This window comes from Microcaecilia unicolor, chromosome 13 (genome assembly GCF_901765095.1).
Source record: "Microcaecilia unicolor chromosome 13, aMicUni1.1, whole genome shotgun sequence".
NCBI classification, from domain to species: Eukaryota; Metazoa; Chordata; class Amphibia; order Gymnophiona; family Siphonopidae; genus Microcaecilia; species Microcaecilia unicolor.
The window spans coordinates 63,856,014-63,880,331 of NC_044043.1; the positions used below are offsets into that span (position 1 = coordinate 63,856,014).

General features: G+C 44.7%; 1 protein-coding gene across 1 annotated transcript in view; it reads right to left on the reverse strand.

Annotated features, from left to right (window-relative positions):
- Positions 1 to 24,318, reverse strand: part of DISP3 (dispatched RND transporter family member 3) — a 109,192-nt gene that overhangs the window by 36,351 nt on the left and 48,523 nt on the right. Inside the window, exons 6-10 of the mRNA XM_030185723.1 lie at positions 20,747 to 20,907; positions 17,954 to 18,093; positions 9,380 to 9,525; positions 8,687 to 8,848; positions 2,733 to 2,894 (exon numbers count right to left, since the gene is read on the reverse strand). Coding sequence (XP_030041583.1) covers positions 2,733 to 2,894; positions 8,687 to 8,848; positions 9,380 to 9,525; positions 17,954 to 18,093; positions 20,747 to 20,907 — 771 coding nt within the window. The remainder of the gene's footprint in view (positions 1 to 2,732; positions 2,895 to 8,686; positions 8,849 to 9,379; positions 9,526 to 17,953; positions 18,094 to 20,746; positions 20,908 to 24,318) is intronic.

Consider the following 24,318-nt stretch of genomic DNA (forward strand, 5'->3'; position numbering starts at 1 on the left):
CCCAGATTTGCTGCTGTTATTTCTCTTTCCTAGTTTGATATTTTTTTCCTTTTATCGCTTTGACCTAGTTCACTATCGGCTATTTTCTCTTGAATTAAGAGCTCAATGTATTTACTCTAGAAACATGTGTAGAAACTGCTATGTCGATGTTGAGGAATTTTTCTGTTCTAGTCGCACTGACATTGGGATGAGTTACTGGGAGTTGGCTGGGAGCTCACACAGTTTCTCCCTCCCACATGCAGACTCTCTCTTACATACACACACACATACACCAGAGGGGATATGATAGAAGCTTGTATGAGTGCAGCATAGTGGAAGAGAATATTTAAAGGGGGGCACGAAAGTCTCCTCCGTGTGTTAAGAAAATGCTTATAAAGTAGTCACTCAACAGTATCTAATTCCAGAGTGGACACAGAGCATACACCCTGGGGCTCTGGATAACTGTTGGACACAGCATGGAGACGTAAATACATTTATTCATATTTGGTGGACATGCCCCAAAATTCAGAGTTCCTGGATGCAGGGTATTGAGACTCTGCACATCAAAGGGGAGTGGTAGTTGGCAAGAACTCTAAGACATGTTTTTAGGGAAAAGGCAAAAATGGGTACAACAAATTTGGAGAATGGGGTTATCAGCTGCCTGGTGTGAAATCACAACATAATGAAAGGGTAAGGAAAGTTCCACAATGCATGTCTGGAGAAATTAACAGATAAGTGGACACTGGATGGAGAGTTGTGATATGGAAGAAGAAGAGTGGATTAGTCTTTAGCAACTTTTCTGGATGGATGAGTCATAGGGAATGGACAAGAGTCAGAGAGATTCAGGGACAGGGAGGGAGAAGGACAAGGATTGATTGGAGCTTCCTGCCTGAAGACACAACTAGCAGATGACCCTGAATGACAATAGGAAATATGTAGAGGAATGGATAATGGGGGAGGGGGGTGGAATGTGGGAAGGGATAATAGTAGAATGATGAGGATTGTTTAAGGTTGATGGGTACAAGTTGCTGAACATTAGTGTTTATTTGAGAACTGAACAGGAAAGTTTAAAACGCAATAAAAATTATTGAGAAAAAGAAGTGTGTAAAATTATGAGTGGGGTGGAGTGGTTAAATAGGGGATAATTGTTTAAGCTGTCAAACAACAACAAAAAAAAAAAACAAGAGGACAATCCATGCAACTATTGACCAGCAAATTACAGAAAGTTTTCACACTCATTGTAATTAAATTGTTTAATCTGTTTCCAGAGGATGTGGTCAAGGCACTAACACAGCAGGATTCAAAAGAGATTTGGACATGTTCCTAGAGGCAAAGTCTATGAAAATGATCAGCCAGGTTCTCTTGGTGGAGCCATTGTTCATCCTTGGAAATTAACTATGGGAAAAAGATGCAGTTTTGGGGATTTGAACTGGACTGGCCACTATTGGAGACAGGATGTTGGCTTGATGGACCTCAATCTGATTCTGCAGGCCTTTTCTTATGTTATTTTCACCTGTCATCTCTCCCCACCCCTTGAGTCATTTTGGCTAGCAAATAGTGGGGAAGCCAGGCTCTCAGGCACAGAGGGATAAAGTAGGACTGTCTGGCATGAACCCAGATACTTGGCCACCATAATTACTATGGGAAATGGCTTGGACAAAAGATCCACTCTGTCAGCAATAAACGGACAGCCTGCTGGTTCTAGATTTGAAAGCCAAGGAAGGAAGTAAAAAATAAATAAAAATTTGGCAGTGGTAGCAGTGGATGAATTGTAATAGGAACAAAATGGAGATGCTCCTACTCCAATGCTTCTGAGCTGAGGTACCAAAGACATAAGGAGGATGGCAGAATATGCAGTGCTGGAGGAAAACTATGGAGAACCAATGCACTTAATCTGCTTCCTGGGGGTTATCTGTGCAGCCTAGATCCTCCTGTCATTGAGTATGTAAAAAGGAAGAAACTGTTGAGTGAGGGAGCTCTCTGTAAAGGTCTGCTGACATTACTACTGGTTTACTGCATTGTTCAGTAGGCCATGAGAGCAGTGGCGTTCCTAGGGGCGCTGACACCCGGGGCGGATCGCCGATGCGCCCCGCCCCTGGGTGCAGCACCCCCCCGGAACAGCGCAACCCCCACGGTGAAATAACCCCCCCGGGTGCACGCCGCTGGGGCGGGGGGTGCCGTGCGCCTGTCGGCTCTTCGTTTCCATGCTCCCTCTGCCCCGGAAGTAACCTGTTCCGGGGCAGAGGGAGCATGAAAATGAAGAGGCGACAGGTGCGGCACCCCCCCAACGGCGTGCACCCGGGGCGGACCGCCCCCACCTTGGTATGCCACTGCATGAGAGTCTTCCAGGCTGGACAGGGGGAAGGAAGGGGAAATCAGATGTTGGACACCAGTGGATGAGGAGGGAAGTGGGGGAATTAGATGCTGGACACCTTTGTGGAGGGGGAAGGGAGGGGAAGGAGAGATGATGGACAGCTGGGAAGGTAAGGAGAAGAAGAGATGCTGGACATGGGAGAAAGTGTAGAAAAGGGAATGGGAGATGTTGGACATGGGGTGAGTTGTAGGGAAGGGAAGTGAAGATGCTGGACACAGAGGGGGGCACACACAGCTGAAGGTTTGCCTAGGGTGTCAGATACCCTTGGGCTGGCCCTGCCTGCGGGTATACAGTCTCATCTGAGAAGGTCCTGGTCAATAGCAAGATTTTCACCTGAATAAAAAATAGCATTAATATCCCTGCAGGTAGGGATTCTCACCTGAACAGGTAGTGCAGGAAATTCCTTCTGCACTCAGATTGTACTTGAGGTCCAGTAGCACCTGTATGTTGGTGTCTGGTTTGAACAGAACAGGTGCTCGGCTGGCAGGCTGGAGCCGACAAGCAAAGAATATGGAGAGAATTAGGACTGAAACAAAGAGCCCTGAAAGACAAAAGAATTCTAATGTATCCATTCTCCTCAGCACACACCAAAGCCCTGAGCACCACTGTATTTTCATTCCCCTTAATACATATCAAAGCCCTGCTCAAAGTCTTATAGTTCTTGATTTAATTATACATAGCTATTTCACATTTAAATTGGAGATTATGTTACATACCAGGCGAGAATGGAAAGACCAAGGTCTGAGGAGAGCAAAATGGTCAGTCAGATAGCGGTGGTGGTCTATACTGGTGCAATTAGTAGGCTGGAATTGGCTTGACAGGCGGATATAGAGCACATTTTTAATGTAGTAATGTCACGTAACTACAGTTTAATAATTCCCAGCATGAACTGCATAGCATTATATATAGGAAGGACTCTTGTGTGGCTAACTTTAGGAGGTAACTGGAGAGACCTCCCTTTTTAAATTCCATCTTCTCCACTCCTCACCCCAGTCCTTCCCACTGCAGTCTTGCTACATTTTGTCAGGGTACATGAGAGCCACACAGAATTTAGTCAGTGAAATGAGATGGCCCTTGGACATGATTAATCCTAGGCTGATCAGCACTGAGCAAATAAATATCCAAGTTGTCTAGACAATAATAGAAGCTATGCAATGGAAGGTATGAGCAACGAGAAGTCAACTAACAAGTATGGTGAAATCTAAACTTACCTGTCAATTTCTTTCCCTTGAGTCTTGCCAGACCAATCCAGATGAGTGGGTTATGTCCCCTGCCAGCAGGTGGAGCCAAAGAAAAAGGCTCAGAGCTGACTTCACTGACCTTACAGGGGGGCTGATGCTGTCTTTAGCTTCTCAGTGTCCTATGTCAAAGCTAAGACAACCAAAATCATTGTTATGTTTTGGGTGTAATTAAACTCTGGAATTCATTGTCAGAGAAAGAGATAAAAGCAGTTAGCTTAGCAGGGTTTTAAAAAGATTTGGATAATTTTCTAAAAGAAAAGTCCATAAAGCATTATTAAGATGAACTTGGGAAAATCCACTGCTTCTTTCTAGAATAAGTAGTAGTAGTAGTAGTAGTAGTAATAAGCAGCATAAAATCTGCTTTACTCTTTTGGGATCTTGCCGGGTACTTATAACCTGGATTGGCCACTGTTGGAAACAGGATATTGGGCTTGATGGACCTTTGGTCTGTTCCAGTATGGTAATGCTTATGGGTTTTCAATTCACCACCAAAGGCAAACCTGATGTAGTGAAAGAAATCATGGTCACTAACCCTAAAATGAGATAATTCTGTATGCTAAAGGTATGGTATCTTCAGAATAAGCTACAACATACTCACTGTTAGCTTTCTGAATTTGTCAGACTGAGATCCTTTTACTACCATGGCTTTCAAAGATGAGTTCTGGACTGGTCTGGCAGGACTCAAGAAAAGAAAATTAACAGGTAAGTCCAAATATCACTTTCCTTACCATCCATGCTAGATCAGTCCAGACAATCAGATGTACCCAAGCTCTATCCAGACCAGGTGAGAGGAAACCATGATAGCTCTTGGACTCCTACACCAAAAGTGAAGTTCCTCCAAACCTGCATATCCATACTGAGGCACTCAGAGCAGAGGTGCAATTGAGACAAGAGCACTGCCCTGCCATTAACATCTTGAAAGATAGATTCTAACTCTTCCAATAAGGACTCCTGCATTCTAATTGAGTGGGTTTGTCAGCCTTTTGGGACTTACCAACTCTTGAAAATGTGGTGTGAGGTGATCAGCTCATTGGCTTCTCCTGAAATTGATATCATAAAGACTATTGTACCTTATTAGGACACATCAATAGAACAAAGACCTATCCAAAATGGAATTAGGCACCTACAAAGATGTCAAAAGGTGATCAACAACCTATCTGATCAATGCCTACCCCTGCCCTGCCCTGTCCTATATCATCTGACTTCTTTATCATCACAAGAGAGGAAGCTTGATTCCGCCAGAAGTGAAGCACTGCCCTTAGATGGGGGAGAGTACTGAGCATAGACATACCCTTTCCTTTAAAATTACCCAAGGAGACCAAAGAGACCAAACTCTGCCCCATGACCTAGAGAAATGTTACCCATGTGAGGTATGAGAGGAAAGGAGGACTGAGCCTGCAGGTTCCAAATAATGATCTGGCTTGTTTGACACCCCAGAAGAGAGAATCCCATCTGAAAGAGTAGCGCGGAAGCTTCCTTGACTGTGTCTTTGAGTCAGTCTCTGTTGTCTGTGAGAGTTATGAGTTTGTCTTCACTCCAATCTCTTGTGAAGGAAGAAGACTGAAGAAATAAATTCCTCAAGGGCAATAGTATCTCCTCAAAAAGTGAACTTGCAGAAGCTTCAATCTCTAACATAAGTCCACCACGTGGTCCTTTTTCACGCCATCAAAGGTTATATCACCTGACACTATTAGTATCCTTGCTATTTTGCCATATTCTCTCAACAGCTAAGGCTATACAAGAGAACAGAAGTGATCTTCCAGGAAGAATCATCTGACTGGGGAAAAAGTGTACTACTACACCTAGGGCCCTGTTTACTAAGCCACGCTAGAAGCGCACTAGCATTTTTAGCACACGCTAAGCAAGGGGCGTAGCCAGACTACAGATTTTGGGTGGGCCTAGGCAAAAAGTGGGTGGACACCAAGTGTTCTCTCTCCCCCCCCCCCCAAAAAAAAAAATATCTCAGCAGGTGGGAAAACGCTTCTTCCCACCTTTTCAGTCTGTAGCAGGCATGTGCATAAACCAGAGCATGAGCAGGTGCCAGTATCATGAAGAGTACTGTTTTCTTTACCATCAAGGGGAAGTCTTCAGCTGGCTGAGCTTGGGATCCCCACCAGCTACCACCAAATGTGTGCTACTGTTGGGTGGGCCTGAGCCCTAAGTTGGTGGGCCCTGGCCCACCCAGGCCCACCTGTGGCTACGCCACTGTCTAAGCGTTAGCACATGCTAACTATGTAGATGCCCTTAATATTCCTATGGGTGTCTACACGGTTAGCTTGCGCTAATTTTTGGCATGCACTAAAAACACTAGTGCACGTTAATAAACAGGGCCCCTAAATAGACCCTTCAGAACTCAGATCAGGGCATATTCAGGATCCCAGCAGGAAGATGCACAGAAATCTGGATGTCAGTCCTCATTCTATCAGGATATCCAGGCTCCCTGGCTCCTTTTCTTCTTTCTTTAGCTGAAGAACTTGCTTGTTTTTGAGGTTTGCTGAACTGATGTGAGGTCTATTCACAGAGATGCCCACCTGAGCCCTAGTAGAGCTACAGCTGCTTCTTGTAGTCCTTTTAGTTCAAGGTCCCAAACAGGATTTACTCATGTGTCAGAGAAACACTGAGGAGCTGAAGGCAGCACCAGCCCCCATAAGGGGAGCAAGTTGTATTCTGGACCCATCTGCTGGTAGGGGGACATAATCCCCTTGTCTTGATTGGTCTGGCATGGACAAGAAGGAATGGTATTTTAAGAATAAAAATTGAATATGACAAGGTTGGCCTGTTAGAGAGGTGCACGGGGACATAAATGTCATCTAGCCCCGCTCATTCCCAATGGAATCTAAGCCGTACCCATCTGCACCCGCTAAGATCCATTCCAACCCCAACCATCCCCACAACTAATCTCCTCCATCCCTGCCCATATCTGCAGGAGTCAACGCTATTGTTTACTTGCTTACAGCCCTCTGTTTCTTCCCAACCCCAACAACCTCCCACAGCTTTTTGGACGGTATTTACTATTCAAACAATGACTGTTCCAAGCTTCAGTCTGGTGTTCCAGCTGCCTCTATGGGAATTCCAAGCCTCATTCCGGCACTCCAACTGCCTCTCTCAGGGGGTCTTTTACTAAGCCGCAGTAGCATTTTTAGCATGCACTAATGATTAGCCTGCACTAAATTCTAGAGATGCCCATAGGAACCGCTATGAGAAAACAGTAGACTACCTTGAAACAGCGTACAGCGAAACATGGATCTATGTCGAAAATAAGCTAAAAAACAAAAATTAGGATCAATGAGGATGCAGTACTGCCCTTGAAACATGCTTGGCTCAACTTAGCCATTATAGAGGCAGACACGCTGGTCTGACGATCCTATTAAAGTATCTTTGCTTAACTAGACCATGACGTTTTGAATAAGGATGTACTTTATGTGAATTTGAAGCTGAGTATAATAAGACAGATTATTTAAGCACTCCCTTCACCATCAAACAGTTATGTATGCCTAGTGAATACTCTCATAGGAATATATGGACATCTCTAACATTTAGCACACGCTTATTTTTTTTTAATGTGCGGCAAAAACGCTACCACAGCTTAGTAAAAGAGCTGTATTCCAAGCCTCATTCTGGAGTCACCAGATTTTTACTACTCTCCCATGGAAATCCTGTGGCAACTTCTTCCATCCCCATGGAAATCCCATGGTCACTTCTTCCATCCCTGGGGGAATCCTGTGGCAACTTCTTCCATCCCCACGGGAATTCCACAGGTTCTGCAAGATTCCTGCAATTCCCATGCGAGGCCAGGACTTTTGACAGATTTTAGGCATTCCTGGGACAAATGTGGAGGGCAGTGATGGGTAAAAGGATGGTCTGGTAAAAGACAAGATGTGTGTGGGGGGGGGGGGGGGGGGGAGGGGGAGAAGTCAAGTGTTTAGTGATTCCCGTAGGCAACCAGTTTGCACAAAGCACAACAATCTTAGCTGGGCAGATTGGATAGGTCAATTTGGAGAAAATCAGTTTGGAAAGTCATGTGTGTAAATGTTCACATCTAACAAAATCACTGCCTCAAAAGCCACCATAGAGAAAAGAAGACACTGGTAGTTCAGTGGTCATCAGGACTAGGATGTGACCTTGTCTATGGCTCAAGTGGTTGTACTGGAGGAGGGGGAGATTAAGGAGCTCTCGTTAGAATCTATAACTACTGGAAGCAGTGAGATGAGACTAAAGGTTTAGTGAACCTGTTTAAAAATTCAAGCTTGCCAATTATCATTCAAGGGGCATTAGAGTAGCCTAATGGTTAGAGCAATGGACTGGGAAGGATCCATGGTTGCTGCTTGTAGCCTTGGGAAAGCCACTTAACCCTCTATTGCTTTGGAGAACTCTTTTTATTAGAAAAAACTAAAAGCAGAATACAAACATAAAACCTCACCCCGTCCCCCATTCCCCACAAACATCATCCAACAGAAATATCCCCCCTTTACACACATGCAAACAGCAAAGTCCCCAACTAATACAGAAAACAAACCTACTCCAAACAATAACTTTTCTCTAGGATTTCATGGGGGTTTTAGCCTAACCTGCTTCCACCACCGCAAGGCTGTCTCCTTACCCCTCTCCACCCCCTCCCACTTCGCCACCTCCTGCACGGCTCTCACCACATCCCAACTAACACGTTCTACTGACCGGAACTCTTGGTGCAGCGAAACCCTACATCGCGCCATCCAGAGGCAGTAGCGCAGAACCAGCTTTGGAATGGCCAAGGGTGGCACTGGCAACCTCACCCTTGGCTTGCTACTGAAACCATCATGCTTGTAGCAATCCCATAAGCTATTCGCAGCTTGCTGCTTGTGAGCAGCAGGTACTAGAGAGAGAATTATCAATCAGTACCATAGTATGGGACTGGAGTAGCTAATTTACTAGCTCATGATCATATAGAAGCTTAAAAGATAATATTTATCTTAATATCTGTACATTACTCACAGGAGGGAAACACACTGATCGCTGGAGTATTGAGATACTCACAGAATCAGTTTTTGTAGGTAAAGAAACTCATATTGCAGAACCAAATAAATAAGTGACATAATTCTTCTCTTATTCATACCTACAATAATCCAGCGACTCTTCACGGTTGACCAGAGAACCCAGTGTTGCAGCAGCTGCTGTAGCTGTGTGATCACGAGACCTCTAGTGCTCCTCTCCTGCTGGTGCTGGAAAGTCTCAGGCAACACAAAGACCAAGGGCACATCTCCCATCTCCAGGTCAACTACAGGACAAAACAGAAGCAGATCAGAGGCTGAAGACAGAGCATAAGCAGGAAATGGCTCAGAACAAGCTGGAGATGACACTCGACAGGCTGGAGGTGCATATTTAATATGAGAAGTGGCAAGTTCCAATTAAGAAATTAATTTATATTAGAAACTAATGGAACAGCGGTTCATAAAGGTATGTCGTAACTCATAAGCAAATTAGAAGTGAGGCTGGATCGTTCTTTGTCCAGAAGCCTCATGGAAAATTCAAGCTCTGAAAAGGTACTTTGAAGCGAGCAGCATTAGAGCAGACTGCGTGAGACGCAAAACTGCTGAGTTTGAAGCAGACACAACTTCTTTCATCTCGGCACACGCACCTCCCACTCATTCTCTCCTCCGCTAGATACATGTGCCTCACAAAGAAGTGCTACCAGTGCATATGTTTCACAGCCCCTTTCAGAATATTCTAGATATATGCTGACAGAGATGTAGTGTGTTCATATCATAGAACTTCCTCCCTTCGACTGGTCCACATTTGTGAAACATACCAGGTTCTTCCTCCACAGATAGCAGTGGGATGTCATCATCTAGATACTGAATTCCTCCAGGGGCAGGGGTGGATGCCAATGATGAACCCCACAGTAGTTCGTCAGAAATGTACCTGCTGCTCTTTGTCCCACATTTCTTCCTACAGCTGCAAAGAGGAAATGACAGTAACCCAAATGGCATCTGAACAACATAAACATTCGTGCCACTATGTTCGAAGAGAAGGAAAATAGAGTCTGAAGATGGAGCTGACACATTCATGTGCTGAATGCTGAAGACTGAATGACATCCCTCATAGATTATGCTTAGAGGGTATATGATATGCCCGTGAGGGTACATGATATAATCAGTCACCCATTATGGACGTTATCTGTAACACAATGGGTTTATAATGGAGGGTCCATCCATGTAAAAATAAATGCAGTCAACTGACTGGACAGAGCAGAGAGAGAGTATTTTTTGTTCTCTCATTATTGCTTGTTGTTCTCATCTTTGAAGCAATTGCCTGATCCAGGAGCATGGTCTGTCTGTCCCTTGGGAAGCCTTCTAAGGACTCTTAATTGCCTAAGGACAGAAAGAAAGAATCCAAGAAACAGAGATAAAGAATAAAAGAAAACCCAACGGGCCAGTAAAACTTAGAGAGAAAACAAAACTGTGCAATCTCCCACTGGGACAAGAAAAGAGCACTCCGCAGGTATCAGGTGAGATGCTTAGTGTACCATTTTCTCATTTCTTACCAGGACTCGTGGAGGGGCATAATCGAACGGGACGCCCAAGTTTTCCTGGGGCCGTCCTCGCAGGACTGCTCTGTGAAGGGACGGGGAAACCCGTATTATCGAAACAAGATGGGCGTCCATCTTTCATTTCGATAATATGGTCGGGGACACCCAAATCTCAACATTTAGGTCGACCTTAGAGATGGTCGTCCTTAGGTCGTCCTTAGAGATGGTCATCCCCGGTTTTCGGCGATAATGGAAACTGAGGACACCCATCTCAGAAACGACCAAATCCAAGCCATTTGGTCATGGGAGGACCCAGCATTCGTAGTGCACTGGTCCCCCTCACATGCCAGGACACCAACAGGGCACCCTAGGGGGCACTGCAGTGGACTTCAGAAATTGCTCCCAGGTGCATAGCTCCCTTACCTTGTGTGCTGAGCCCCCCAACCCCCACAACTGTACACCACTACCATAGCCCTAAGGGGTGAAGGGGGTACCTACATGTGGGTACAGTGGATTTCTGGTGGGTTTTGAAGGGCTCACATTTACTACCACAAGTGTAACAGGTAGGGGGGATGGGCCTGGGTCCGCCTGCCTGAAGTGCACTGCACCCACTAAAACTGCTCTAGGGACCTGCAAACTGCTGTGATGGAGCTAGGTATGACATTTGAGGCTGGCAAAAATGTTTTTTTTTAGGGTGGGAGGGCGTTGGTGAACATTGGGGGAGTAAGGGGAGGTGATCCCCGATTCCCTCCGGTGGTCATCTGGTCAGTTCAGGCACCTTTTTGAGGCTTGGTCGCAAGAAAAAAATGGCCCAATTAAAGTCGCCCAAGTGCTCGTCAGGGACGCCCTTCTTTTTTCCATTATCGGCCGAGGATGCCCATCTCTTATGCACGCCCCAGTCCCGCCTTCGCTACGCTGCCAACACGCCCCTGTGAACTTTGGTCATCCTCACAACGGAAAGCAGTTGAGGGTGCCCAAAATCGGCTTTCGATTATGCTGATTTGAGCGACCCTGAGAGAAGGACGCCCATCTCACGATTTGTGTTGGAAGATAGGCACCCTTCTCTTTCGAAAATAAGCCTGTTAGTGACCTTAACAAGGCCCAGTCACATTTACCATCAGAAGATTATTAATCATTCAGATTTTACAAGGACAGTAATAAAAGAAATAGCTGCAAAATGGTGAGCACGTCGACAAGGATATAGTGTCAGGTAATTACACTTGATTTCTTCCCCAGGATTCACTGCATAGCAGCACTGTGCACAGGAAAGACTTTCCTAGCATAGAAGCAGAGGGGGTTGATATTCAAAGGTTCTGGGTAGATAATTTCAAGAGACAGCTGGACAAACCTTACTGTTTCAAGACCCTCACTAGTCCAGTATACTCCTGGTTTCAGGATCATACCAGTTTAATGGAGATAAGAGATGTCTACCATTCTGCTACCAAAAATATCCTGAACTTCCACCAACTAAATATGAAAACCTTCAAAACACAATATAGTAGAATGAAATGTATAGTGCTAAACACCTTTCTTATGATGGAGGAAAAGACCATTAGTTTTTTGGTATTCACTGTTATTAGGGGTATTCTATTTTTGTTCACGTGAATTTTCTTATTTTATCATTGCTTGTGCATTGAGGCAGAGCAGCACAGCGACTCATATTTCTAGCTATATTTGTTGATCCTTAGCGTTTTATAACTATTTTTGAAATGTAATATTTTGTACTACGTTTGCTTTGATAGTTTAACTTACATGATTTAGTACTGGTACATAGTGCTTTTCACTTTAATTTTAGTTGTTTTGTTCAGAACTCTGCCGCACGTCTTATATTCCACCAGAACCGTTATACTCATATCACCCCCCTCCTCAGGTCACTTCACTGGCTTCCAATCAGATACCGCATTCAGTTCAAGCTCCTCCCTCTTACCTACAAATGCACTCAGTCTGCTGCCCCTCACTACCTCTCTAACCTCATCTCCCCTTACGTTCCCGCCCGAAACCTCCGCTCACAAGACAAATCCCTCCTCTCAGTGCCCTTCTCCACCACCGCCAACTCCAGGTTCCGCTTATTCTGCCTTGCATCACCCTATGCTTGGAACAACCTTCCTGAGCCCTTACGCCAAGCCCCCTCCCTACCCATATTCAAGTCTTTGCTGAAAGCCCACCTCTTCAGTGCTGCTTTCGGCACCTAACTCTTACCTTTCAGGAAATCCAGACTGCCCGATTTGACGACCCCTATCGGACTGACTGTTCATTTGTCCTTTAGATTGTAAGCTCCTTGAGCAGGGATTGTCTTTCTATGTTAAATTGTACAGCGCTGCGTAACCCTAGCAGCGCTTTAGAAATGTCAAGTAGTAGTACACTCTGCCGGTACATTCCTTTCTTAACGGAGCATATTCTTCTCCTTCTGTAGTCTGTTCTGGTTTACTCTGACATCTTATTTTATTAAGGGGCCCTTTTACTAAGGTGCGCCCAAAAGTGGCCTGCTAAAGTTAGCTAGTATGAATATTTTTGTTATATTATTTTTTAAGCTTAATTATTTGCTTTTCCAAACACATGAGGGGAGATAGGATAGAGTGGAGAGGAATGGGTAGAGGTGAATTGCTTGTTTACTCTTTGCAGAAATACTAGGACTAAGGGACATGCAATGAGGCTACTAAGTAGTAAATTTAAAACAAACTGGAGAAAATATTTCTGCACTCAATGTGTAATTAAACTCTGGAATTCGTTGCCAGAGTATGTGGTAAAAGCAGTTAGCTTAGCACGGTTTAAAAAAGGTTTGGCTAATTTCCTAAAAGAAAAGTCCATAAGCCATTATTAAGATAGACTTGGGAAAATCCACTGCTTATTTCTAGGATAAGTATCATAAAGTCTGTTTTACTGTTCTGAAATCTTGCCAGGTACTTGTGACCTGGATTGGCCAATGTTGGAAACAGGATACTGGGTTTGATGGACCTTCAGTCTGTCCCAGTATGGCAATGCTTATATTCTTTTGTTCAATGTGTGCAGTAGATACTGTTTACTGAGCAGCAATTAGAACAGCGGCCTATAAAATCAGAAAAATTAGAATTCACATGTTGCTCTTCATGCTGCTTGTGACCTTGGACAAGTCACTTCACCTTCCACTACAACAGGTGCCAAGTTATGGTTATGTTTATATTTATTATTAAATTTACTATACCACCTTTGTACAATGACAGGCAAATATTAAAATTGGGAAAGGAAAAGCATAAAGTAAAAGATTATCAGAACTAAGAAGAGCAAAGTGTCACTACAAGTGCTCCAGCACAGACCCCAGGCATGGCTGACTGCACTGAGCCACTTCCCACTGCCTGTAATTATTTCTGAAAAGCCAAATTAAAAATATGTGTCTTTAACGTCACTCTAAATTTCAATAAAAAAACTCTGTTCTAACAGACAAAAGCAGGGAGCGCCACAAAGACAGGACAAAATAAAGAAAGGCCCCATCTCTAGCTGAATCCAGTCTTGTGCGATAAACTGAAGGGACACAAAAACGTAGCTCAGAAGAAACTGACCGGAGGAGAACACAAGATAGAATATAAGGTGTAGGTAATGACTACTGATAAAGAAGCATATGACATGATGAAACTAACTGACATGGCACAATAGCTGTATTTTAAACTGACTGTAATCTCTTAAAGTGAATTCATGAAATACCTGCATAAACAACATTGTGAGAATTAAGTTGAGATGCTAGGTCCACGTTTATGAACTTGTGTTATTATTAATATGACTTAGTTCAGGCTCTGACAGATTTTGTTAGGATTTAGGAGTCAGCCCAAAATCTAAGAAGCCAGCAGCTGTGCCCTTCTCTCCTTCCTCCTCTCCGGGGAGGAGGAATCTCTTCTAAACTCTACTTGCAGCACCTTTAGGGCCCCATTGAGCAAGGCTGTTTTTCCCTTAATGTCTAAGGGAGCTTAATAAATCAGGCTCGTATCTGGCATAAATAGAGCCAGCAGCCCCTCTGCCTGCTCAGTCTCGCTTCCCCTTTCCCACTCTGTCATCATCCAACCATACCCTTGTTCTATTCTGCCACCTATTGTCACCCAGTCTCTCTCTTTTAGTTTGTTCCTCCTCACCAGTTTCCCAATCCTTCCCTATCCACCATTTCCCTCCTCCCTTAAATCAGCCAACTTTCCAGTCAGCCACCCCAGCCTCTATCACCACCCCAGCTAATCCGTCAGCCACCCCTCCAGCCACTACCTCCACCCCAGTCAGCCAGTCAGCCATTTCCCTTAGCCCTTATTCCTACTCAGCTAAGCCAGACAGGCACCCCTCCACCCCTGCACCCCTGGCCCCAACCCAGCAAGCCAGTCATCTTTCCCTCTAGCCCCTACCCCAACTCCAGGAAGCCAGTCAGCTACCTTCCCCATCAGCCAGTCAGACACCCACTCCCCCAAGCCTCTGTCCCTGTCAATTAGTCAGCTGGCCTTACTCTTTTCTCTCTGCTCCCTCACTGATCCTCACTCTGCTGTCTATCGACCAAGAATGTCATTCACTCTGTCACAGCCGCTACCGGAGCAGAACTCCCTCTTCCCTGCACTGTTTAGCTCTGTGTGAGTCTAAAGACCTAAGGACTTAACCATGGAATAAATGGATGAATCATGGGAAGCATGGTGAAGGATCAAGGAATCATTTATTAACCCCACACAGATCGTGCTTCAGCCTCGTCCTGCATCAGGCTTCAAATACTGTCATCTCATTCGGACAACTGCATAACAGAACTGTGTGTGTATATGCCATGGGAAATAGTGTCTGTTGCAAAGCTCCAAGCTATTCTCCATGTAGTACACTTATATATATATATATATATATATATTACATGATGTGATACCCACAAGCAAACCTTCTCTGGAGTAGCTCCCACGCTCTGGAATGCAGTCCTTGAAAGGCTCCGCTTAACACAAGACTATCTCTAGTTCAGGAAGCTGGTGAAAGCTTGGTTCTTCAATCAAGCCTTTAATGGAAGAAATAACTAACTTCTTAGTCTCACTCACATATGCAAGGAGTGGCACGGGCTGCACATACTACAGCAGGACATCTTTATCCACTCCTACCCTAGCTGAGATAACATTTAATCATCTCTCTGACCTCATGTGCAACTTTCCTTAAATTAGTCACCTTATTTTCTAACTCCTCTTACTCACTTACCTATCTATATGTTCCATCTTTGCTTATATCCTATGCTGTCTATTAAAATATTCATTACATATTGTGTTGATACTGTAATGTACTATACTATGCCATACTTAGTATTGTTATTTGAATAATTTTACTGCTTTAATTGTCTATTGCTTATGTTTGATTTATTCTTACTGTACACCACCTTGAATGAATTCTTTCAAAAAGGCAGTAAATAAATCCTAATTAATAAATACATAAATATGGTTTTGTTGTGCAGTCTGCTGAGTATTAGGCATTATTCGTTACACTCATACCCTTTGAGATGACCATATCTGACCCCTGACAAAGGCAGAGACCAAAATATGGTCCGTGCCGGGTCAATAAATGGTTCCTTGATCCTTCAGCATGCTTCCTGTGGTTCATCCCTTTGTTCAATGGCCAACTACTTGTGTCTTCTTGCTATGGCATTTGCTCTTACATAGAAACATAGAAAAATATAGTCAGATAGAGCATATGGCCTATCCAGTCTGCCCGTCCATGCCATCTGTTCTCCCTTTCACTCTTGGTGTTCTCCCTCTCTCCCATCCTGTCCCTCAGCCCACACACTCAAAGGATGGCACTTCCTATATAGTCTGCCTAATCCACTGCCTATTTCCTTCAATTAATCCTACCTAAATTGCAGCCAAGTTTGAGAGAGAATCCTTTCTGATTTTGGTTCCCTTTGAGCTGTCTGCTTTTATTATCAGGTGCTTTTCCTGATATATATTAAGGATTTTTCTTTCTTTGATAGATAGATAGATATTGCCCAATGAATGCGTGGGAATCATTTAAAATTAAATATGGTGAAGACTTGAATAATGGTACTGTCAGGATACCCTTCTGTTGATGTTCCATCTGTTATTGATAATAAATCCATTTCAGTGGTTAGTCAACCCCGTAGCCTGGGGGTGACCATGGACTCTGAGTTGACTATATGAGACATCAGGTTCAAAGTATAATTGGTCAGGTTTTTTCTAAGCTTAGAGGGACGAGAAAGTTAAAAGATTATCTGACTGAGAATAACTTTAGGTTAGTAATTAAATGAATTCTGATGCTGTGTTTTCTTTTGACTATTGTAATGGATAATTATTAGGGATACCTAAAAATATGTTAAAAGCACTTCAAGTAACCCAGAATGCTGTTGCTCGGACCCTGGTAGGATGTTCATGATACATATGTATCTCTCCAGTGTTGAAACAATTACATTGGTTACAGATTGAACAAGGGATGAAATTTAAGGTTTTTCTTTTAGTTTTTAAAGTTTTCAATAACTGTGTTTCTGTGGTTATTGCTTCCACCCTGAAGATTTACAGGTATCAGCCACCAAGGGCCTTGAGATCAGCTAATGCAGCATTGTCGGAAGTGCCCTCGTCTCGTGTAATCAGATTAAAGGAATATCGTGATACCGAGATTGTGGAATATCATGACATATCATTTAAGAATGTTGCAGAATATTGATGCATTTAAAAAAGGATTGACGATCTTTTTATTTCAACAGGCATATGGTATGGATTAAAGTTAAAATTATCCATCCGTCGTTGGCGTTAAACCCGGATATTCAATGCCGGGCCATATCCGTCGACTGGCATTGAATATCCAGGCTTATTGTGTCTGTTAAAAAGTTAACCAGCTATGCACATATTCAGCGCTTACCAGTTAACTTTTTAGCGGTCAAAGATAGGCCTGCTGTTTAAGCGGCCTATTTTGACAGCTCAGCATAGCCGGTTTGGCACTGAATGTCCACGTCTGACCGGCTATGTCATGCGATATAGCCAGTTAGGGACTAGATTCTATATCTCATGTCTAAACATTTGGTACCAAAATGAAATTTGCCTAAGCGCATTTCATAAAGTACGCCTTAATTTAGGCATACTTTATAGAATAAGCCTAAATATTTGTGCGGTATATAGAATCTGCCGAACGCCAGTCCGTGCAACTAAATTTAGTTGCAAGCAGTTACGCCAAGTAAAACCTGATGTAATTGCTGACACCTAAATTATACACAGACTGGGTGTATTCTATAAGAACTCCCATAGATTTTCGAAACATCTATGACCGGCCCATTCCTCGCCCATGGCCATGCCCCCTTTCAACTATGCAGCTTAGAACGTGCGCATTATAGAATACGCTTAGACAGTTCTCTACGTAAATTCTAATTAATGCCAATTAGTGTAAAGAATTGCTTGTTAAGTGGCAATTATCAACGCGGATTGGCTTGTTAACCAATTAGGTTATACAATTATTATGGAATACGCTTTGATTTCCATGCGGAAATCTTGGCATGATATATAGAATCCAGGGGTTAGCAGCTAGCCAGCATGCATTATACAGCTCTGACTGCTGGAAGGGCTCTTCCCAGCATGCATTGCGCAGTCTTGATTGCAGAGGAGGCCGTACCCAGCACGTACTACACAGCTCTGACTGCAGCAGGGGCTCTACCCAGCATGCACTATACAGCTTTGACTGCAGCAGGGGCTCTTCCCAGCATGCACTATACAGCACTGACTGCAGCAGGGGCTCTTCTCAGCATGCACTATGCAGCACTGATTGGTTTCAGACAGAGGGAAAGTTACACAAGAGGACATAGAAAATTTTATAAAAATAACTGAATATTGAAACCAGTCACCACTGGAAGCTCTCTGAAGTCCATTAAGGCAAGATCTACCTCACCTGGCATAACAAGAGCTCTCCAAGGGCAAAATATAGAGGCTCCAGATTCCAAGGGCTGCTGGCATAATAAAAAGAACTGCCAACCAGCAACAGGAAACGATAAGGGACATGAAGAGGCCAAAGTCCTGGACAGCTGGAATCTGTAGAGCCAGAGAGAAAAAAGGGCAGAGAAAATTCTAAAATGCTAGGAAATGTCCTGATTGTCTCCTAGTGCCAACATCATGTGCCTAGCCATTAATTCAGAACAGGCTGCTCACCACGGAATAATATCGCAGCAACTTTATTAACGGATTAGAACAATATTCCATTTATGTTGTTTGTCACACACCCCAATATTCAAAAGCATTTAACCGGCCAGGATCAGCACCTGGCCAGTTAAATGCCTCCTAACTGGCTACTCGGCGAAATTCAGTGGGGAATAGCTGGCCAGCTCTCGCTGAATATCACTGGACAGTGGCTGGTGGATAGTCGGTTATATCAGGCGATATAACTGGCTATCTGCTGATTTTCAATCCCACTTTAGCGGCTATATTTGGCCATGTGAAAACATGGTATATCTTTGAACATAACCGGCTAAGTCTGAATATCAACGTAGCCGATTACATTCAAACCGGCCAAAAATAAACCGGATATTCAAAGCTGGTCACCGGAAATGGCCTGGCATATCGCTGACCATGGGAGTCAGCTGGGCTCTCGCAGTCTGAATAGCTGCCCCACAAGGTCCAGTTCTGTCGCCCAAAAAGAACTTTGAGTAAACTGGGATATACTCAGTGGCGTTCCTAGGGCTGCTGACACCCGGGGCGGATCGCCGATGCGCCCCCCCTGGGTGCAGCACCCCCCCCCCCCCAGCGAAACAACACCTCCCCCCGGCGAAATGACACTCTCCCCCCTGGGTGCATTTCTACCTGCTGGGGGGGGGGGGGGGGGGGGTGCCACGTGCCTGTCGGCTTCGCTTGTTCCATGCTCCCTCTGCCCCGGAACAGGAAGTAGCCTGTTCCGGGCAGAGGGAGCACGGAATGAACAGCGCCGACAGGCGCGTGGCACACCCCCCAGCGGCGTGCACCCGGGGCGGACCGCACCCACCGCCCCACCCCCTAGGAACGCCACTGGATATACTGTAATGTGATGTGTTTCCCAGCCCTCTGCAGAAGGCACACCTAGCCAATGAGATCTTCAGGATATCCTCAATAAAACTACCTGATATGGGTCTGCATACCTTGGGGACACAGGGTATGTCAATCTATCTCATTGATTGCGGAGATTCTGAAAACCAGACCAGACAGGGGTGGGAAACACTGTATCAGTGACAAGGCAGCTTTCACCAACATTGGTGACATCACAGAGACAGCGCCCTTTTTCGGGATTCTGATGCCCAATTACATTATGCAGTCTCAGAAACCACGCATTATTCATTTCAAGGACAATTTGAAAGGCGTTTCTGCACATACAGCGGTGCTTTAAACGTGCAGGAAGTTATGTGCATTCAGCCTCTACATACATACATAACTTTGCCTGAACTAAGCGGAGGTGCTCCTGAAAGTGGGGCTGAAGAGGGGCTTGCATTTATGCACATATTTTTGAAAACACAAACATTTAATTACTCAGAACCTTTGTACTTGCCAAAGAGTAGATGTAAATGTAAGCATATACATTCCCTGGGACAATTTTCAAAACAGTACATGCACAATTTTATTCTGAAAATGTACTGCTCCCGGGGCAATGTATGTGCATGCTAGTCACACCTGCAGTCAGTTATTTTTTTTGTATTGTTTTTGTTTTCCCACTCATGGCAGGCTCAATGTGGCTTACATGGGGCAATGGAGGGTTAAGTGACTTGCCCAGAGTCACAAGGAGCTGCCTGTGCCTGAAGTGAGAATTGAACTCGGTTCCTCAGGACCAAAGTCCACCACCCTAACCACTAGGCCACTCCTCCACTGTTGCTACTATTTGAGATTCTACATGGAATGTTGCTATTCCACTAGCAACATTCCATGTAGAAGTCGGCCCTTGCAGATCACCAATGTGGCCGCGCAGGCTTCTGCTTCTGTGAGTCTGACGTCCTGCACATACGTGCAGGACGTCAGACTCACAGAAACAGAAGCCTGCGCAGCCTTCTACATGGAATGTTGCTAGTGGAATAGCAACATTCCATGTAGAATCTCCAATAGTATCTATTTTATTTTTGTTACATTTGTATCTTGTACCCCACGCTTTCCCACTCATGGCAGGCTCAATGCGGCTTACACGGGGCAATGGAGGGTTAAGTGACTTGCCCAGAGTCACAAGGAGCTGCCTGTGCCTGAAGTGGGAATCAAACTCAGTTCCTCAGGACCAAAGTCCACCACCCTAACCACTAGGCCACTCCTCCACTCCAAACAAAAAAACACTATTTCCAACCCCTGAATTCAGTTAAATCTAACTTTTCAAATGTCTGAGGTTCACTCAGTGAGTGCTAGGAAGCAAACAGACATTTGGATTGTGCTGTATCTGTAAGGGGATGTCTGTGGTTTGGGAATATGGTGAGAGCCCTCTGACAGGAACAGAATAAAAAGTGACAAATGCCTACCAGAAGATATTTGGCCTCAGGGATACAGCAGCAGTAAACTGAGTGGCCATATATCTGTGAAAGCATGTTTCTGATTTGGGAACACAGTGAAAGCCCATCCACGGACAGGAGAAACATGGTAAATGGTCTCGTATCTGTGAGAGAATGTTTGCGGTTTGGGAATACATTGAGATCCCCCCCCCCCCCCCCACCCCCAGACAGGAGCATCAGGGTAAATGACTACCTACCTGTGAAAAGATATTTGCAGCATATGCGGCGGCTGTGGTTAAAGATGTAAAGAATGTGGCTTTTCCTGCAGTTTGTACAGTGTGAATCATCCGGGGCTGTGGATCCCTGAAGTGCGTAGCTTGACGATAGGTGTTTATAAAAACAAAGACATCATCCACACCTGGAGAGGCAGAGACCAGAGTCAAACACTCTAACTGAGGCAATGGGTGTCTCCTCCCACCTTTGCTTCATAATTGCGTAAAAAGGTACCAGAAATCATAACTTGTGTGTATTTGTGAGAATGTATTTTGTACTCCTGTATAGGTTATCTGCAGAGTTGCCAATCTCAATGACGCTCGGGGATACAGTACCCAATAGAATATGATACACATAAACAGTATAATACATTACACCACAATATAAAAATAATCAGTGACCAGGATACAAGTGAGACTGTCAAATACGAAGGGAGGTCTGTTCACAGAATAAAAGAGGTGACTGGTGTAAATATCACAGCTCTTTTTATACTTCTTCCTTTAAAGTTCATTTTTTCCTATCTCTGTTTTCTGTTTTCACAATCTCACACCCACACGTTTTTGAAGCACACTAAGGGCTCAATACTCAAAGTGATTTAAGCAGGCAGGAGAGGCTCTTACCCACTTAAATCATGTTCATCAGGCTGGTTGATGATATTCAGCAGCACTTAACTGGGCAGTCCACTGAATACTACTACTACAAATCATTTCTACAGCGCTACCAGTCCCTGCTCAAAAGAGCTTACAATCTAAATCTGAATACTGGCACTAACCAGAAATGTTGAAAGTGGGCAGAAGAGGGCATTATAGAGGCAGAGTCAGGGAGGAGTTGGGAGTTATGTGTGTGCCAGGCATATAGGACCATATAAATAGCAATCCTAATTTTGTCTGGTTAGCTATGCAGGTGCTGGCACTGAATATTAGTAGGTACCTACATAGCTGTCAGTTGTGTCCTGAAGCCCATCACTCCCACTCCCCCTCTGCAAAAAGTTCCAATCCCCCTTCCTGTACCCCCTGAGCCTCAGCAGGCCTCCCTAAACCTATCTTTCTACCAGCCCTGGTAGCACAGTGGTTTTTGGGGCAGGAATCAACCCACTCACTCCTGCCCCTCATGGTTCCTAAGTGAAAATGGCCACTACAACCCCTAGAGGTAGTATTGTGGTATTACCACTAGTACCACAGTGGTCCTTGGGGCAGGAGTGAGAATGGTTCAGAATGGAGGAGTAGCCTAGTGGTTAGTGCAGTGGACTTTGATCCTGGGGAAATGGGTTTGATTCCCACTGCAGCTCCTTGTGACTCTGGGCAAGTCACTTAACCCTCCATTACTCCAGATGCAAATAAGTACCTGTATATACTATGTAAACCAAAAGGAGGTATATCAAGTCCCATTCCCTTTCCCTTTCCTGCCTCACTAGGGCTGGTAAGTAGATCGGGGAGGGGGGCTGCTACAGCTGTGGGGGCAGGAGGGGGATTGGATAGTGCTCAGAGGGGCAAGAGGGGTAATATGTGAACTCTTCTTATGTAGATCCTGGCTGAATATTGGCTGATACCTGGATAAGTTCCAGCAACTAGCTTCAGTCCAGCCAGGCCTGGATAAGTATCCACACATGGACAGTCCCGTTCTCCAGGACCAAACTTGCACCACATCTGTAAAAGATATTCTGTCTCCACACATTCATATATCCTGCATCCGTTGTGGTCAACATTCAGCTGCAGTAGTCACTGAGTTTCTTCAACGGTGGCTGTAGTGCTACACAAATAGGTGGCAGTGCTGAATATATGTACATTGCGGTGGCCACCGTAGCGTTACAGATAGTGTCGATATTCGGGCACTATCCCTATAGCTATGCAATTGACTTTATGACCATTGTTCAGCATCGTGGACCATGTTCCACAGCCCATTCTCCACACAGCCATGTATGGAGGAGTTTCTGTCCTACCATAAAGTCAATCAAGAAAAATGCTAAGTCAGGATTTAGAAAAGGCTTTGGGGAAGAAGGATAGAAGCAGGGCTATGGAGTCCTGAGTATCAGGGACCTTATGGGACCTTGACATTTGCTGGCAGGCACAGACATTGTGACTGAACTTGTGAACCTAAATATAGACTACTGCAACATGTCTGTGCCGGAACTCTCTACCTTACCAATCAACGAAACAACTATCTTTCGAAAATCTCTGAAAACATTCTTCTTCAACAAGGCCTACAATGAGAACTGATAACCTCACTAAGTCACCTCACCAACCCACTCAATTATGAATGCCCACCTCTATAACTACCCTAATCACTCTCTTCCCTCTTCTCTTCCTTGATTACTACACATTACTAACTGTATCTGATATCCTGAAATGACAATGTTAACAAATCTATGTAAGCCACATTGAGCCTGCAAATAGGTGGGGGAATGTGGGATACAAATGCAATAAATAATACCTTTAGTCACGGTTCACCAAGTGCAACTCTTACCTCAAGGGTGAGGACCTCAAGCAAGAAGTGTCCAGCTACAATCTTTCAGCAAATTGATTCGATCACATGTAAGATTTTAGCAGTACTTCACATAAAGCATAGGGGTTAAAAGGTTTATTCCTGAAACTCAATGGGTTCTCTACAAATTATTTTTCTCTACAGAATTTACAAAATATGTTCTTAATGTTTTTCTACAGAAGTTATTCAAGGTCTGATTTTTCAGAGGACACAAAAGTTTTCTCAGAAAGTAAAAACTTATCATCTAATACAGCTACCGATCACTTGTTGGATAAGTATATTACTTCATGCACAAAACAAGCTGTGGCAAAAGGGGGCCTGCGCTGACATCAGTGTGTGTTTTTCACCCATGCCGAGGCCCCCTTTTACCACAGCGGGTAAAAGGGAAGTCTTTCTTTCTTGCAGGAAATGGCCAAGTAGCAAGTAAAGCACTTGCCGTGCAGCAGTGGCGTAGCAAGAGCAGCTGCCACCCAGGGCGGTTCGCCGCTGTGCACCCCCCTGGGCAGCATACCCCCTCGGCGCATCACCCAAGCCCCCCCCCGAGTGCATTCTTGCCTGCCGTGTGCACGCCGCTGGGGGGGGGGGTGTTGGTTCCGCTGGTTCCCTGCTCCCTCAGCCCGGGAACAAACCCCCCCAGCGGCGTGCACTCGGGGCAGACCATCCCCACCACCCCCCCTTGCTACGCCACTGCCATGCAGTCATTTTTCGGGAAGGGGAGCCCTTACTGTCACCTAATGAAGTGGTGGTAAGGGCTCCTCCACTAACACAGCGGTAACCGGGCAGCGTGCGGCACTGCCTAATTACTGCCGGGTACACCCCGGCACTAGAAAAATAAATATGTAAATATATTTTTGCAGCGCCGGATATGACAGCACAGTAGGGGTAGGAAGTACCCGTGTTGGGCTTACCACCACTTAGTAAAAGGGGCCCATAATTCTTTGGCTCAGTTCTAAGGATAGATATTTTTAGAGGTTTTCTCTTTCTTCTGTGTATTTTACAGGCTAAGGTCTTGGGAGAATGCATTAATCAGATTCGCTACAATGTCTTTTAGGGTAAGTGGGTTCTCTGCACTTGT